This window comes from Vanellus vanellus (assembly GCF_965231255.1).
Source record: "Vanellus vanellus genome assembly, chromosome: 2".
In the NCBI taxonomy this organism is placed as follows: Eukaryota; Metazoa; Chordata; class Aves; order Charadriiformes; family Charadriidae; genus Vanellus; species Vanellus vanellus.
The window spans coordinates 70,825,164-70,839,003 of record NC_138906.1 but is presented as its reverse complement, the minus strand read 5'-3'; the positions used below and the strand labels follow the sequence as shown (position 1 = coordinate 70,839,003).

At 38.0% G+C, this 13,840-nt stretch overlaps 1 protein-coding gene across 1 annotated transcript in view; it reads right to left on the bottom strand.

Annotated features, from left to right (window-relative positions):
- KIF13A (kinesin family member 13A) overlaps positions 1-13,840 on the bottom strand; it is a gene marked incomplete at its 5' end in the record, with an annotated part of 120,599 nt that overhangs the window by 29,727 nt on the left and 77,032 nt on the right. Inside the window, 6 exons of the mRNA XM_082480110.1 lie at positions 179-341; positions 5,417-5,627; positions 9,897-10,019; positions 11,094-11,260; positions 11,372-11,458; positions 13,240-13,370. Of these exons, the coding sequence (XP_082336236.1) occupies positions 179-341; positions 5,417-5,627; positions 9,897-10,019; positions 11,094-11,260; positions 11,372-11,458; positions 13,240-13,370 (882 nt within the window). The remainder of the gene's footprint in view (positions 1-178; positions 342-5,416; positions 5,628-9,896; positions 10,020-11,093; positions 11,261-11,371; positions 11,459-13,239; positions 13,371-13,840) is intronic.

The window sequence follows — 13,840 nt, the reverse complement described above, 5'->3', positions numbered from 1 at the left end:
TTTTACTTATAATTATGCACTTCCAATATATTAAAGTCAGGTAGCACCCTTATTTTGCTTATGCATAATCTAACAAAAGCAACATTTGATGGTCTCAAGTTAGACGTATGTTATATAGGCCTACATATTGTAGATTAGCCATAAAACTACATTTTCCAGCATTCTTTGCTGTCATTACCTTTTTGTTGGCACTGAGGTTTTCAGCAGGGATCTGAAGTGTTACTTGATAATCTGTGAGCTTACTCATTTCTTCTGCCAAGAAGTTTGCTTCTCTCACGAGTGTATTTGCTTTTACTATCTGCTCTCGAAGTTTAGCCAGGCTCTGTCGAAACAATTCATCCCTGTGGTGCAGTAGGTAACATGAAAAATACACAGAAACCTGTTTCTATTATTGGAAAGCTGCAAATAGAGTTGCTAACAAAGACTTTTCTGAAACAAGTTTAAGAAGAAATGTTGTATAGCACTATGTCAGCAAACACGAAACACTGTCAGACCATTTTATCGAGGAAAAGTAGTGATCGCATATTAAACATATTACTGTTGAGATAAGTCTAGCACAGTAATGCCCAACTAAAAGGGCGCAGTGCTATGGGAGCTGTTACAGTGATGATTTGTTAAAAGCCCTAGGGACATTCCTAATTTTCAAGAAATGAAATAATTGCAGCTCTCTGTGTCTTTAATCTGGAGTCCTGTTCCACAGAAACTACCAGTCCCAACATGTAAGACTTCATCTCGATAAAACCCGCTTTTCCTCAGACCGTGAAGTTGGAACCTGCAATCACTGCAGGCCACAGGCTCTGCAGTGCTACAGACCCCCAGACCTCCCTCCATATGCTTAAGTCATCTCAATTGTACACATTAAAAAAAAAAAAAAAAAAAAATTTGAAGTCCTATATATCCAAAGTACCTTTTAAGTAATAGATGAATGAGCACAGGTTAAAGCTTGCGCACTCTGTACAGCTAACAGTCTCTGGACAAATTCCAAAAAGGTTTCCAAGGCCCGTCTGAGCAAACCTGTTCTAACCTAACACCTGGCAAACCTGCTATGACACATACTATACCTCCACCTGCAATACTAAGATACACTCTCTACCTGGGATTCTCATCTTTAATTTATCTTTTAGAAGTATCACAATTATACTCTGAGCAAATGCGAAGTCCCCCCTTCTGCCTTTCTTTGTAATCCCAACAGCCTGTACCGCATCTCATCATCTTCATAAAACTCACGATCAAACTTCAGATATTTCAGTGAGCAGCACTCCCCTGTATGATTTTTTTAGCTTTTCTGTGCAAAGTCCTACTGAAATACAGTACACTTTGTGCACATACACTTCTAATTTCTACAAAAGACATTACATTATGGACAAGTGTAGGAGGAACAAGTGAACTTATGGGCCTTGCTGTGAATACAGGCAAAGTTTGTCTATTTGCCTTTATTCAGATAAGCTTAGATCTTTTGTATGTATTTATAGTACAAGCCACAAACAAACGTTAATATGCCTTTCAGTCCCCAACAGAATTCTTCTTGAATGGCTATCTTTTTTCAAAATATCCCAAAGAACAGCCTGGGTAATTCAAATTGCACTCTGCTGATTTCCTGACACCATACCAAAGTGGTAAACAAACAGTGTTAGAAGCAGCCCTGAATTTTAGTGCCTTCAACATGAGAAAACATGCAGCTTTGTGCCTCTCCCCTATCTAGCCTAAGTTTGCAACAGTGGTGGGTTTTGTTGGATCCTAAATAGCTGCTACTATCAGTGGGCTTTTAGTCCGCTTCCTCCATATCTGCTGCTGGCATTATACGAAAAATTCCTTTCCCTCTGCCTCTTGCTTCTGTTATCCAGGCCATCAAGATTAAATGAGCAATTCCAGACCATGGGAGTGACACATTCCATAGACAGCTATAATTTTGGATTCACCCAGAAAACAAAGGTAGAGTCAAGAATTACTCACTAAATAGTACTTAATACTGAGAGTACATTACACCTGTAACCACTGCAAGACAGCTGCCTAGCTTGAGAAACAGAAGGCAGCTTTGATCTCTAAGTGCTGTAAGAGCCATGGGATTCAGCTACAGCCAGTCCCTTCCTTGATCTGGGAAACTGGCATCTGGTGGGCTTTTTGGGGAGGCTCCCACACCAATCTTGTCTTGGCTAGTTTCTTGAGAAAGGAATAGTTGAAGACTATAAGGAGGACTTATGAGTAACTCAACCAATTATTATAGGTAGTTCTCATTACAGTTGTGTTTTTCTGTATATAGCTGTGCCAGCATCCTTCCAGAAACTTAAGCAAAAAAAAAGTTTTGGATGGGGTTTCTTAGTTTTTACTGCACAAGACATATGACAAACTCCATCAGGATATTAACCAAAGCAAATACCCACTGCACACAAAATCCTGAAGCAATCATTTAAGCCAGACAAGGAAAACTTACATTTGAAACTCACGAGGTGTCATTGCAAGTCTCTGGCATTCCTAATGCCAGGTACAGAATATGCTGAACTAAACCGCTGGTCCATTACACCAGCACCTCTCCTCGCCCGGACAAATTAAATTTGTTCAAAGTTACAGTGGGCTAATTTTCTGCCAACAGGTTTTAATGTCAGGCCAGGTATCATCTGCCCTTCCATAGTCAGCATAAAGCTGGGATAAACTCTGTGCCATGTGTTCTAGCTGATCTAACAGATACAGCCACGTGCCTACATCTGATACCTATCAAAATCATTTTGCTGGCTGATCCAGTACAGCTCTGCTTCATTTGCAATGGCAACAGAGTGACAGCTAAAACTGCGCTAATCAAATCCCATGCAATCTAGACACTTGGCTCTTTCGCATGTTCTTCACATCCAGTGTTCCCAGTTTTTCTTGCATTTCTTGCCCTCTTGCCAGTTGGCAGGTAAACACCCTCTCAGCACAATGTTGCCATGCTTTTACAGCAGAAATCCCTCAAAGATTTTTTTCTGGTTTCTTATTTAAAAAGATTCAATTTTTTTACCTTTTTCTTCAGCAGCCCAAATATCTTCTAAACCTATAAATAAATAAAAAGTACACCTAGGAGAATCTTCTGGAGGACAGGAAACTAATAATTAGCTCTTCCAGAAAACCGCTCATTCAATGGCAGTGCTACCAAAGCATTATCAGACTCCTTACTGATCACTACTCTTTTTTTACAATGCAGCAAAGTACAGGCTTCAAGTATCACAGAATCACGGAATCTTCAAGTTGGAAGGGACCTCTAGAGATCATCTAGTCCAACTCCCCTGCCAAAGCAGGATTGCCCAGAGCACATTACTCAGGACTGCATCCAGGCGGGTCTTGAAAATCTCCAGAGAAGGGGACTCCACAACCTCCCTGGGCAGCCTGTGCCAGTGCTCTGTCACCCTCACTGTAAAGAAGTGTTTCCGTGTATTTGAATGGAACTTCCTATGTTCCAACTTGTACCCATTACCCCTCGTCCTGTCACTGGGAACCATTGAAAAGAGCCTGGCTCCATCCTCCTTCAACCCACCCTTTAGATACTTGTACACAATAATAAGGTCTCCCCTCAGCCTTCTCTTCTCCAGGCTAAAGAGTCCCAGCTCTCTCAGCCTTTCAACAGTTCAACAGTTACATGGAGTAAAGCATTCACCCATGAAATCCAGAGGCAAAAATGCTTGTTCAAAGCACATCTCCTCCTAGAAATATCTAACCACTACTGAGAAGAGAAGGCTGGCAGAACACTTAGCCTTGATATCGCTCCAGATTGTAATTTTTTATGTCATTACATGGTTGTGGTGGTTGGTTAGTTTTAAGTTGATCAATTACAATTTTTTCTTCTCAACTCTCAAGGACAGTTTTTTTGCTACTTCCTTTTCCCTTCTGTTGCATCTTTTTAGAGGTATGGCTTCCCCTGCTAGTAAGCCCAGTTCTCATCTCTGCTGCAGAAGTGGGTTATCAATGATTTCTTGATGACCTCGCTGTGCTCAAAGCAGTTCTGAGTAGCAAGGATTCCAACCAGCATGTTTCTTATTTTGCACTCCTGCAGCCCTAAAAGAGCCTGCAAATCCCAACCACGACTCTGCAATGCTTTACATTCAGTTCCCAATGATTCCATTTTTAGCTCTTACAGGGGCACACAATTATTTTAATTGAAGTTGAAACACAGCACTACTTCTCCCTATACTTGCCGTGGAAAACATTCTAGTCATTGCTGGTGAGCTGGCAACAGTTTGTTATTTGTTTAATTTTTTTCCCCAGGCTAAACTGGGTAGAAATTACAAAACAAAACCTTGCACAAAAACTAAACCAAGATCTGTTCCGTTATATTTCAAGCACTCTGAATTTGAAAGCTGCGACACAGTCTTGGCTATCTTTATTTAGACTCCTCTTGTACATGGATTTTTTTTTTTTAAATGGTGAAGAAGAAAGCAAAACCAATGAAAACAGAAAAGAACACTCAAAGTCACTACATATAGGAAAAAAAGCTGAGTGAATATGAAGCTTCTGTTTTAAAAGAAAACGGATTTAAAAGAAACTTACAAGAAACCTATTAGTATCTCTAGTCATTCTTCCTGTTGCATTAACTCAATGACAGAATATTCATTTGTATGCTGAAAATTTAAATCATCTTGGTTGCTGCCCCTAGAACTTCTCTCCATGGAGCTGATGTCCTTCTCTCCCCAATGATACTAAGAACAAGCTTCCCTCCTTGTCAAGGTGCAAACACACACATGCTGCTTAAACTCTGCTCACATCTTCCTAGTCCGCTTTTTTAACAGTGCCTGAAAATCTCATTATCTTTCACCAAGACTGCCTTCAGGTGCCATGCTATTCCTTTGCAAAGAGGCCTGTTCACCTCCTGGCATGCCCTTTACTTCCTCAGCTCAGACATACTCTATTTGACTATTCTGCAGTTCTCAAACTCTTCTAAAGCTGGGTTTACTTTTAGAAACACATACATACAACATTTAAGGACTCCCATTTTCTGTATTTTTAATGGGTTTTAGATTGCAAAAATACCATGCTCTCACGATATACTCTCAACACACAATACTCCTTAGTGGACTCCTCAGTCTGAGTTGACAAATTTACCTCTGCACGACCCTTTTTTTTCTTTCCAGAACTAACTTAATAAGTGCTAAACTAAACATTTCAGCAGCACTTTTCTAGATAAAAAAAAAAAAAAGAAGCTATAATGTTGATCAATAAAAGCTGAATTGTTATTTCATTCATGTGTTAAATCAAATGGGAAGATCTTGCACACCCATTACACATCAGAACCTAGGCCTACATGAAATGCTAAGGCGTGGTGGAGGCAGATCTCGTACTACACATCAACTCCACCAAAAAATATTATCAGTTTCTGACAGACAGCTCAAGCCTCATCTTTCACCCTTTGTAGTTCTTATTAATTCCTTTGTTTTAACTCCAGTATTCTCACCTCTCTTCTGTCCAGAGATTTACTTTCTGCTGTGCAGTCTGAGCCGTGTAGGAGAGTCTGTCACTGCCATGCTGATGCTGCCTTTCTGGAGAGAGCTGCTGCCGCAGCAGCTCTAACTCACGTTCATACATCAGCCGCTGCTCCTCAAGAGCACTCCGCTTCTCTTCCAAGTACTGTTTCTCCAAGATCTGGACCACATTTTGTACTGGGTCTGGGGGAAAAAAAAAAAAAAAACGTAAAAGAAAGAAAATGCCATTACAGCATTACAGAACACATTATACAAAACACATTATTTATTTGGTAACAGCAATCAACATATCCCAGAGTCTTTGCAAACACAAGATGGCCACTGCCCCCCAAAACAAAAGCCAAAATAATAAATATTGCATTAAATAAATAAATAAATAAATGCAAACAAAAAAAAAAAACCAGCATGCAAAGAGGCTACAAAAATGATTAAGACCCTCGTCTACTGCATCTTTCAGTACTATGAAGTTACAATACGTTCCAGAACCCCAATAGAAAAAAAAGAATAGATGGAAAAGGGAACAAATTAATGAGAAGAAAACAAAGCAAAATACAAGGGAAGATGATGTTAACCAGAGAAGGAAACGACTTAAGGAAGTAAAAAGCAATTTACTTTCTCCATTTTGGCAGAGAATGAAACGTGTTGGAGAGCTGCAGATGAAAGTTGAGACAAACGGATTGACTGACTAGTCACGCATGGCATTGCACCAATGCGCTTCACAGCACTGAAACAGACAAAGTACATTCTGGAGGCGACCTCTGCATTTAGTTTTATAAACCCCATTTCTTCACAGTATAAACCCAGAACAAATATCTATTTGGATGCTCTGTCCTGAAACAACAACTGCTATGGTTAGACCTAAACTGTATTCAAATTAAAGAAACATTACTCTGTCTATTCCTGGTTTTAGGTCCAATGCCAGTCTGTGCCTTTGAAAAAGCAATTAAATGGAATAAGCTCCTTCTATATACTACCAGTATGTATCTGCTTCGTGTATGTACATCTGAAAGCTTAAATACAGCAAGAAAAGTGGTTTGCAAGAGGACCAATCTAGATCAATACTTGAGCGACTGTGCATCACCTAACAGATTGCCGATTCTGTACGTGAGAAGGGGAAGGGAGAGGAGGAAGTTCCACAGTTGGAGTGGTGGAATATTAGGAGCAGTAACGTTGCAGCTCTAGGACATGACAGGATTTTCAAATGCAAAAAACCTCATATTTAAAATAATTGTTTTCGATACCTCTTCCATTTTGCAAATATAAAAAAAAAAAGCTGCTGTGACCTTTAAGGATGCCAGTCTGTCACAAAGGAGGGAGAAAAATAAACCTAGATTTAATGACACTGTCCCACTTAGGAACTAGAGGTGTGCTCCTCAAAAAAACCCAACCAAAACTGTCAGTGTGATTTAGTTAGGAATCATCTTGCCTTCCCTACCAAAACCCAGTCCTGTAAGATTTTGCACAGGTGTCCTGATACTACAATGCTGCATGAAAAAAAAATTTGGGTTACTCCAGCATCCAATAGAGGACTCACATGAAAGGTTCTGTAGGGTTTTTATCATTATCAGGTATGCTGGCCACCATAATACACACATATACTCTCCAAAAAACCACATCCCTTGTATGTACTGTATTTAGCAATGTGTAATAACTTACTTAGTACTAAAATTACTGAGACCAATTTTGCTAAAGATAAACAGACTCACTGTCTGTGATTTTGACGTACAAGGCTATTTAGGCAAGTCACTTCATAAAACAAATCCTTCCTATTATAAATGCCAGAGGAGCAAACAGGATCTCCCCAGGCCAATGTTGTTACAGTGGGTTTGCATTTGCCTCTCAGCATCCTTTTCTGAAATATTAAGATTGATGTAAAGCATATCTTTATTTTTAGGAGAAAACAAACACTACCACAAGTTGCTACCGTGGTCCTATCCTTATCCAGGGAAGATTCACACAAAGGCATCGTAAAATACCACCGCAATGGTAATTATGAAGCACAAAGTTAAAAATCAGTCAGTATAAATAGCAACCAAATAACAAAACAGTGAAGCATAAAAGTGTCTTAAAATAACCAGAAATATTACTTTTTAGTACATGACATTCTCAGACAGACAGTTAGCTATTTTTAGCTTTTAAACAGACAGTGCAACAAAAACAATTGACTGAACCAAGTTCTAATATTCTAGACCACAAACCAAGTTATTCATGTTGATCTGCACCATTATCATCCTCCTAACTTCTCCAGATAATACCAGAATTACCTTCACATGCATAGATTTTATTGGATAATCCCTAAAATAATTTTAGTTATGTATAAGAATGGTTGAGAAATCAGGTATTACACAGAAGACAGAGAAGAGGCATGGAAGAAATTAAAGCCCTCTATTGTGTTTGCAAACACAGGAAATGAATCTAAGGCTGACTCATTAAGACGAGACTTTCCTAAACTGCTCAAAGACCAGCTCTGAGTTCAGGGAGAGGATTTCCTTAATAAAAGTGATCTTTTCAGCCACATAGATTATGGAAAATATTTGGAACAAGATGCAAGAACCTAGTCTAAAAAGTCCCAATTCCAACAAAATCCACAACTGTTTTGGGGGAAAAAAGTTGGGTTATGCTTGTATTGAAATGCAAAAAGGAAATTTACACTCTTAGAAAAGTCTTCAATTTAACTGTTGAAAGAATTTACACAGAAACCCCCAAGCCTTTCGCAGTGAAAGAGCAAAATATGGTGTGAATTATAAACCATCTAGTTAGAAGATGAACAAATAAAGTCAAGTTTTTCACAATTTAGACGAACTACAATAGTGTTTAAGTTAGACCGAAACACCACGTTCCACAATTTTGGACTTCTCATGCAATGCCAAATAAATTAGGGAAGTACCCAGTGCCTACCAAACGCACAGCAAATTCCATAACTTGTTAAAAGTCCCGAGTCCCAATCTTTTAATCATTTGTGTGACAAGAGTTCAATGGCCCTGAGAAGTCTATTCATATGCATTTAATCCTCCACAAAATGTTAGAATATTAACATTGAACCAGAAGAATGTACTTTCTCCATAGGATGAACAGCATTTATTACCTTGATTCCATGTCAATTCACATCTAACAAAAATGCTGAATAAATCCCTTAAGATTTCATGTAAATGCATTTTTCTAAGCAAGCTAGAAGGTTACGACACAGGCTGCTTTGCTGTTTCATCTAAATCCCCACCCTGAGCTGTAACAGTTTTGTTTGCTTAAATGAGAAGCTGCCTAACCTAATCACATTGTTTACTTAACCACTGCACCATATACAAGAATAAAGTAAACTTTGCTGCATTCTGTGTTTGACCAGCATCACAAAGTAGCAGTATAAAGCTGATCTGACAGAATCCCACAAAGAAAGTTAACATGCTGAAGGGAGGGGAAGAATCTGCATGTTTTCTTTACGGCTGTTTTCAAAGTTACACATTTTCCTCAGAGCTTCTTTGGAGCCAGATGCAATATGTGACACTGTTGTACTGGTTACATGCCATAAAAACAAATCTGCTTGCACCCTGGAGAAGCTAGGCTATTTATATTCTCAAATAGATCAAGGGGAAAAAAAAAAAAACCAAACAGAGGAAAACCCAAACCTCTTGCTTTGGGCTCTATCAAAACATGCTTGTAAAATAATTATCTAATCAATTTTTTTAAATACCCCTTTGTTCACCCCCTAGGGTTTCTCCAGAGAATACGGAGAATAGAATTTGTGTTCTGTTACTTAGTTATTTCTTCTTCCTGGCCCATATTTATTTTTCATTTTAAGGAAGAATAAACAAATGGTATTGCAACAAAGCTGTTTTACTTCTTATGCAGCAAACTGGAAGACTGTGAGAAAAACTGTATTTTAGCTATACCACTGAAGAAGAGCAGAACCTGGAAGCGCTAGCTAGCTTCACATCAAAAGACCAGCCTATGATCCCCACAGTCACTTGTTTTGTCAAGATTTTATTATCCCTCACTACTCCAAGTTAGTTAAGCAACGCTTATGTGGGAGGATGCAGAAGAAATAAGAAGCAGAAAAATTGGGTTTTGGCAGTTCCGAAACTGCAATATGTATGACTGCTAACATTTGCTGTGCATTAGGGAGGAAAGAGCTCTAATGAAACAGCAAGTTCTGTGCTGTTCTTGAGTAAAGACACAGAAAACAACCGACCAATACAAAAATTGGCCTGGATCACAATCAAAAAGCCTACTGAACTAAAATGTAAGGACACTTGAAATATTGTGAAGAATCATTTCCATCAGCTAGATAACAACACATGAAAAACAAAAAACGTGACCCGCCTGTTCAAAGAACACTGACTCATTGTAGACTGCTACAGTTTAGTCAAAATCCCCAGTTAGTGACAAGCAGATCAAGCATCAATTAATGCTTTCAAATGCCTCCAGCAGTCTCATGCATGAGCCAATTGAGTTCAAAACCTTTGTCCCAGTTTTGGCACAGATATGGGATGGTTTGAGGCCTTAAGACAGGCAACAGAATCTTCACGAGGGATGACAACACTGAAGACCACCAGGATGGCAGATTCATCTGAAATTCATCTCCTGGTATAAGTGAACCATAATGAGAATACTTCTGTTATTAAACAGTAATTTCACATCAACTTAAATGACCCTGTAACTCACTCACACGAGCAACCCCCTTTAATTCAAACTGTAAAAAACCTGCTAAGTATTGATAGAACATCAAGCATACGAAACCATCATGCCGTATTCAACAGTAAAACAGAGAAAGTTAAAGAATAAGAGGCTAAGAAAAAAATAAATACTGTATTTCAACAAGTAAACCACAGCAAACAATGGAAATACTGCAAAAATATGAAGAAAGGAGAACAGAAAGCAATGAAACACCATCTGCTGTGTCTTCCTGGTCAGTGACCAAAACCCAAGGTATCTGCCTCTCAAATTTTGTGTATTAAAAAGCTGTACAAAGCATTCAGTAGTTTACCAAGTTTTTCAGCATTTCTTCATACCATCTCATATCATATGAACTATGGCTTGCCTTCTGGAAACCACGAAAACACCATGTTGTTTTATATATGCCATGCTATTATTTTATATATACTGTTTTTTATTATACTGTCCAAAAAAAGGCATCACAATAGGTTTTAACAGATATTATATAAAATATTGAGAGTGATCAAGCATTAAAAACCACACTAGCTGACATTTGACTGTTGATTTGTTATCATGTCAGTGTTTTCCTACTAAGGTTAAAGTGGTGTCAGTAATATTTGATATAAAAGGAAGGATGAAATTAACTGAGCCATATCTGGAGCACCCTTTTGTCTGCAGTAACTTGCAAAACCAAGAGGTTAGTAGGACTGAGACGATGATTTGACAGGCATATGATTACAATGCAGCTGCACTAAAAAGGACAGCAGATGTACAGATAAAATTGTGCGTCAGGGCACAAACCAACTACTAATTTGTGTGTGTGTGTCTGTATTCAAACCTAGGTGCATCAATTTTTTATATATATATATGCCTAACATTGTTTCTGTAAAATATCTTTTTCTGAAAATGCTCCAAAGACCACTTGTTTTACCCAGAAATTAAGTTCCATGCTGAATTTGTTAGACCATCCAAAAGAACATTTTTATCTGGCAGTTGCCTTACCATTACTATTCAGTGTCTTCATAATAACTTCCATTTGTGCAAACTCATAGTTGTAGTCTGGTTCTGAAGAAGCTTCACTAGCTGCATCTAGATCATGCTCTCCTAATGAAGTTTCTTTCTCAAGGTCTTTCAGCCAATCTCGTCTTTTCCTCTTTGGTAAATTGATTCTGTGTAAAAATTGAAATTCAGTTTTGAAAAAATTTATGCAAAACAATGGAAGAAAAAAAAAACCAACAGGCTGAATATAAAGAGGCTGGAAAGTAAATATCGACTATTACCTAAAAAAGTGGTTGTTTCCCCATAATATTCTATCACCATGCCATAACTGAGTGACAGAACATACCAGTGCACCATTTACACAGGACCTGAAAGAAGAAAATACAACTTAGTAAAATCCTAAACATAAAAAGATTGAAAAGTAACTACAAGATCTACTGCTTCTCCCATCTACAGACAGTGACTAGTATCATACGATGATCTGCTAGGTTCACTAAGGAATCAACAGGAAAGTTGATTCTTTAGCCTGATTCTTTGGCCTGATTTCTACACAAAGCACCTTTCCCCTCCAGCTTTGGCTGCAACAAGTCCTCAGTAAACATACAGACAAGGTTGCTTTCAGCTGCACAGTTTTCTTTAAATGCCCATTTCTCAAACTGGGTCACAGCCTGCTTCATATAAACAGTCTGTAAAGTTTGTTGTATGCAAATCCTACTGATATAGCCCTCCAAGATATAAGTTGGTCAACACACAGTTGTAAAATACACTGTTAACATACTTGGCATTCAAGCGTAAGAAAAGACCCTTAGATCCAACTTTCATTCTTTCAACAAATAGAGCCTCTATTATTAACAAGGGTCTATTTTTGTGAACATCTGGTATACTGCTTTATTTCCATTTAGGTTTTTTGTATTAAAGTTTCAATCACAAAATGAGAAAAATGGAGCTGTTGAACTTTAGCTTATGTGTCACAAAGCACAACATTTTATTTGAAAGGGAAAAAAACTTAAGTAACATGAAAAAAGCCTTTTCAGATGCACTGTTCTGAATTCAGCTGTCTCTCTCAAGTAAGTCAACACAAACATGTAAGTGCTTGATTTAAAACCAGATTTTAATTTTTTCTCCAATGAAATTTGGTAACTAAATTTCTGTTGACACTAATACCTTAAGAACAGCTACTTAAACATTGCAGATCTGGTAAGAGTAAAACAAATTATGTTTTTTCTATTGACACGTGCCTTTGTTCTTGCCAGTCAAAATGACTGATTTCCAGTACAGTAACTCTGTCACCACAAGCATGAATCCCATCTGTTTGAAATTTTGTACTGCCAGCTGCAGAAGAAAAATGCAAATGCTAGGAGGTATTTCACTGAAGGCAGAATGAAAGAAATAGATTCTTTAAAAGATCTGCCTCAAACTTTTGTTTCTCATTCTAATACTAATCCATACATTATTTAGATATTGAGATTTCAGTCAAGCAGCATGACTATTAACTAGGACAAAAGTACTGCTTATCACACGTCATTGGAGATGAAGTGAAAAGACATTTACAATTCCACCCAAGAAGCCACAGTGCTCCCAAAAATGAAAAAATAATTAAAATACAGAAGTAGAAACAAAAGGAGAAATACAACTCCGCACTGCATGTTTACTAGACACAACAGTAGTTAAAGATTTAGAAATTAATTTAAAGATCTTCAGATCTTTAAAACATCTCTTTCTCACAAAATACTGAGCTTTACGACAGGAACTACTCAAAAGGCACAATTTATCCTCCTCCATCAATACCCAGTCTACTATCCCATCACATGGGTTGGGATAGCCAGCAATGTCTCAGTGATTCTGTTATCACCCAAGATACTGACAGGCAATGGTCCCTCGTTCCTACTGAATAGCTTCTTGTGACGGTTTATTCTGAACCAAACCACTGATAGCCTATTACGCTGCAGAGTGGGTGGGTGGGTGAGTGTGTACGCCTGTAGGGAAATCTCAGTTTTATCGCTTCTAAGTATCTGTTTAAGTCACCTATATTGAAGCTACTCATTGATCAGAATGTAAGATACTTCTGACTATGTGAAATAAAAATGCATGCAAGTTATCTTCTGGTAAAGAAAACACTTCACTGGAAAGTGCTGCCAATCTTCCTTACCTTGCATTTTCTTTTGGTGTGAGTGTAACTTCTCCATCTAAAGCAATATCAATCTCACAGTGTTCTGGTTGGATTCCTATACCAAACAGCTGTATATCCTGAGAGGTATCTGCACCAACTCTTGTGTGATCCTAGAAAATAAGCTGTTACTAAGAGACAAGCAAACTATCACTGTTTATATAACTAAGAAAATATTAGCTAAAGCACAGACTGCACAATCTACATGCTCTCCTTTCTGAAGCGCTTCTATAGAGCAGAAATGGTGTCGCAGCAGACTGTAAATGTCACACACAAGCTGTTCTTCTGCTCTGCACTTTATCTTCACGTGGTTTTAGATAAAGGAAAATAAAGCAGTTGACACACAAATTCTGATTTAAAAATATTCTCAGACTATGCATGCATACAAGCAATAAATGTGAGCAGTGCAGAAAACCAGCCATGTCATACAGGCATATATAAAGGAGAACATGGATAGTAAAACTAGGTGCATGGAATTGGCTGCTTTTCAGAAAACAGCTATACAGCAACTCAACTAAACATATTAATCTCTACATAATTTCAAGTTGCATTGTAAATTCTGCTGAAATACTTTACTTTGCTG